This window comes from Mytilus californianus, unplaced genomic scaffold, assembly GCF_021869535.1.
Source record: "Mytilus californianus isolate M0D057914Y unplaced genomic scaffold, xbMytCali1.0.p SCAF_17, whole genome shotgun sequence".
Taxonomy (NCBI): domain Eukaryota; kingdom Metazoa; phylum Mollusca; class Bivalvia; order Mytilida; family Mytilidae; genus Mytilus; species Mytilus californianus.
The window spans coordinates 10,756,149-10,759,802 of NW_026262659.1; the positions used below are offsets into that span (position 1 = coordinate 10,756,149).

General features: G+C 34.6%; 1 protein-coding gene across 1 annotated transcript; it reads right to left on the bottom strand.

Moving 5' to 3' along the window:
• Window positions 1–1,590: 1,590 nt before the first annotated feature.
• On the bottom strand, window positions 1,591–2,848 carry LOC127726392 (muscarinic acetylcholine receptor M5-like). The gene has a single exon (XM_052233792.1). The coding sequence runs from the start codon at window positions 2,846–2,848 to the stop codon at window positions 1,730–1,732; it is 1,119 nt and encodes a 372-aa protein (XP_052089752.1). The 3' UTR covers window positions 1,591–1,729.
• Window positions 2,849–3,654: the final 806 nt, after the last annotated feature.

Consider the following 3,654-nt stretch of genomic DNA (forward strand, 5'->3'; position numbering starts at 1 on the left):
TTCGAATCACCAGTCGAGGCTCTGATTCGGGTCGAGGGACTATAACCGGCCGAATATGGCAAGGCACTATATCAATCTGTTTATAATGTGCTTTCGTTGGACTTGATAGCTTATCAGCCCGTGATATGCTGAAATGGACTTCTTCATTTCGGCTTTTCTGTAAAGTATGTGATAAATCAGTATATTTTATATAACATTGCAATTCGGAACTATACTATGGATTAATTCACTGAATTGTTAAATTATTTCTGTGTGAAAATTACTACTTTAAACCAAAAATAATAAACAAATAAATAAAGGTATAAAATATTGAATAGAGAAATTACAATCTGAATGTACTTTACTGTATACCCATAAAAAATAAGTCCTTTTTTACTATATAGATTCTAATATAAATGTTAATTTTAGACTTACCAAACACGACTGGTTTGGGTTCATGTTGAAGATTAAAATGTCAATGTGAAGAAAGCTTTTATCAAGTTTTGTTTTGCAGAAATCGTTACAATACAGTTTTAACCATTATCAGGAACACTGAGTGGGATTTTTCGGAAAGCCAATGGTGTATATAAATGTATGAAAATAGATACTGCCTAAATTTTGATAAATGTTCACTTATATTTATACATTATTTTTACAAAACTTGACAGTTTTCACTCAATGAAATACAAATCAAAAACGCTTTCTTAGAGGCACGGTAGGTCTGTTTTTAGATTTATCTACAATACACGTGTTAGTCCCCACGTGTACATAAATAATTGGCGCATTAGTTAAAACTTTGGTACTAGTATTTATTTATAAGTACAAGAAGATATTGGGTGAACGTCAACGGTATAGCAAACCTTACAACACAAACAACTGAAGAAAATGTTTTTGTCAAAAAGTAAGTGCCAAAGAACAGACTAATGGGCCAAAAGTCCAGACTTATTGGCCAAAGCATAGAAAAATGGGCCAGATCACTGACTTATGGACAAAAGCACAGACTAACGGGTCAAAGCTACTTGTACCAGCGGGGAATTACTCATCAATAGATATTATCATACATTATCATAAAATTGATAATGGAAATGGGGAATGTCTAAGAGACAACAACCCGACCAAAGAGCAGAAAACAGCCCAAAGCCACTAATGGGTCTTCAACATAGAGAGAAATCCCGCACCGGAGGCGGGCTTCAACTGACCCCTAAAAAAATGTGTACTAGTTCAGTGAAAATGAACGTCACACTAAACTCCGAAACATATAAATAAAGTAAAATTAAAAAATCATAAAAGACTAACAAAGGCCAGAGGCTCCTGACTTGGGACAGGCGTAAAAATGCGGCGGGATTAAACATGTTTTGTGAGATCTCAACCCTCCCCCTAGAATAAAGAAACACACAGCAATACGCACAGTAAAACTCAGTTTAAAAGAAGTCCGAGTCATACATTTTAACCATCACCAGGTACGCTTAATGCGATTTTTCAGAAAGCCAAATGTGTACATTTACACACGAGAGTAGAGATTGATATATTTGTTAGCTTGTATTTTTATCAACTTTTCATCAAAGCCTAACGGGTTTTTTTTCCTCCATTATAGAAAGATCACATTAAAAATTGTTTCTGCACACATCTTAATTAAATCACTCCTGCAAATTAAAAATTTGATAGTCCAACGGGGATTGTCACACATTTATTGGTAATAAATCAATAACGTACATTTTTTTCAGTCATTATTCTTCAAAATAGACTAGTTCTAAGCAATTCTGTTTGGCGTTACTGTAACTGTGTTAGTCGTTACTGAAGATATGTTAGGCGTTACTGCAATTGTATTAGGCGTTACTGCAGATACGTTAGGCGTTACTGAAGATATGTTGGGCGTTACTGCAATTGTATTAGGCGTTACTGAATGTTCTTTTTCTTTAGAGATTCCAAATGATCTGAAACATGGAACCATTTCTGAAAAGTTTTTCCTAAATCTCGTACTGTTATATGCGTACAGAAAAGGATTCATGGCTGCTTTGGACCATAGAACCCAGTTAAAAACTTCATAGAGATCTGTGTTGACACAATCCTCACAGAATGCTATGATGATCGTGGTGACAGTATATGGCACCCATGTAACGAAGAACACTACGATCAAGGCTGCTAAAAATCGGACAGCTTTAACTTCACGTTTAGGCTTGCCATTGGTGTGATTTGACGGCTTGCTTGGAATAACACCGACGACATTTCTCTTTCTTATTTCGTTATAAATAACACCGTTAACTATTACAATACAACAAAACGGAATCCCAAATTCTATAAATGCCGTGGCAGTGGTAAATGCTTTGTCATGGGCAAACTGTACGTCACAATCTTCATCTTCAACGATATTTTCATCCGTCCAAATATCCCATCCGATTATTGCTGGTCCATACAACAGGAATGCCAACAACCACGTGACACCGATCTGTATATAGGCCTTTTTCATTGTGACTTTTAAAGAATAATGAGGTCCAAATTTTAACAACAGTAACCGATCTATGCTGATAACTATCATCATTAATACTGATTCTAGACATAGAGTAAAATCTATAGTCATGTAAGCTTTACAGAAATGGTAACCAAATGGCCATGTGTATGTTTCCAGTGTATACACGGCGTAAAACGGCATGCTAATTATACTCAGTAGAATGTCCGTCACCGCGAGATTTAATAGAAACGCGTTGTAGACAGAGTGAAGTTGTTTATCACGGACATAGGCTAAGATTGTCAATAGGTTTCCAACAAAGCCAAAAAATACGCAGATAGATATAATGATGCCGAATATTACCACTAAATATAACGAAAATAGAATATCCTCCTCTTCCTCTGTTTCTGTTGTATTGGTCATTCTGCAGGACTTATTACACTGAAAACAAAAATCACAGACAAATTGTATTGGTCATTCTGCAGGACTTATTACACTGAAAAACAAAACTCACAGACACATTGTATTGGTCATTCTGCAGGAATTATTACACTGAAAACAAAAATTACAGACAAATTGTATTGGTCATTCTGCAGGAATTATTACACTGAAAACAAAAATTACAGACAAACTGTATTGGTCATTCTGCAGGAATTATTACACTGAAATTCATCATGTTCCATTTTTATATTTTTCTTAAGGACAAGGTGTTCTCCAATTTATTTTCTGGAATTAGTAAAAACAACATTTGAATGACATTACTCTAAGAAAATATTTAATTTTGTGTGTGATTTTTTTAACGTCAGTATGGATGTCAGACTGTAGGAACATTAGCTGGGAGAAAAAAAAAAATAAAAACAAATAGTTTTTTGCAGATTGTGGATCTCTGAGATGTGCGATATTTCATCAAATACTTTGTCTCTTCATATTGTGTTTTGTGTTTCCTCAAAACCGGTTAATCTACTCAAATTCCATTTTGTCAACCAGGAAAATAAGTCAGTAGACTTTTTCAAGTTGGGCAGCCAAAATAATTTGAGACTCTTATTATTCTATTATTTCGTCAACGATAGTTTTCCTTTGTAAAAAATAACTCTCTGTATAAGTATGCAGACGACAAAGAGGGTATCTACGGGTGTCACCCCATCTGCCCTTTTTTTAGGCTAGCAATAATGGTGCACCATATAATAGTGTTCAATTTATAGTTTTGATTATCTATTTCCAATACAGTT

Bases quoted from the DNA above. Each gene is read 5' to 3' on its own strand.
- LOC127726392 (XM_052233792.1), bottom strand. From the start codon at position 2,848: ATGACCAATACAACAGAAACAGAGGAAGAGGAGGATATTCTATTTTCG.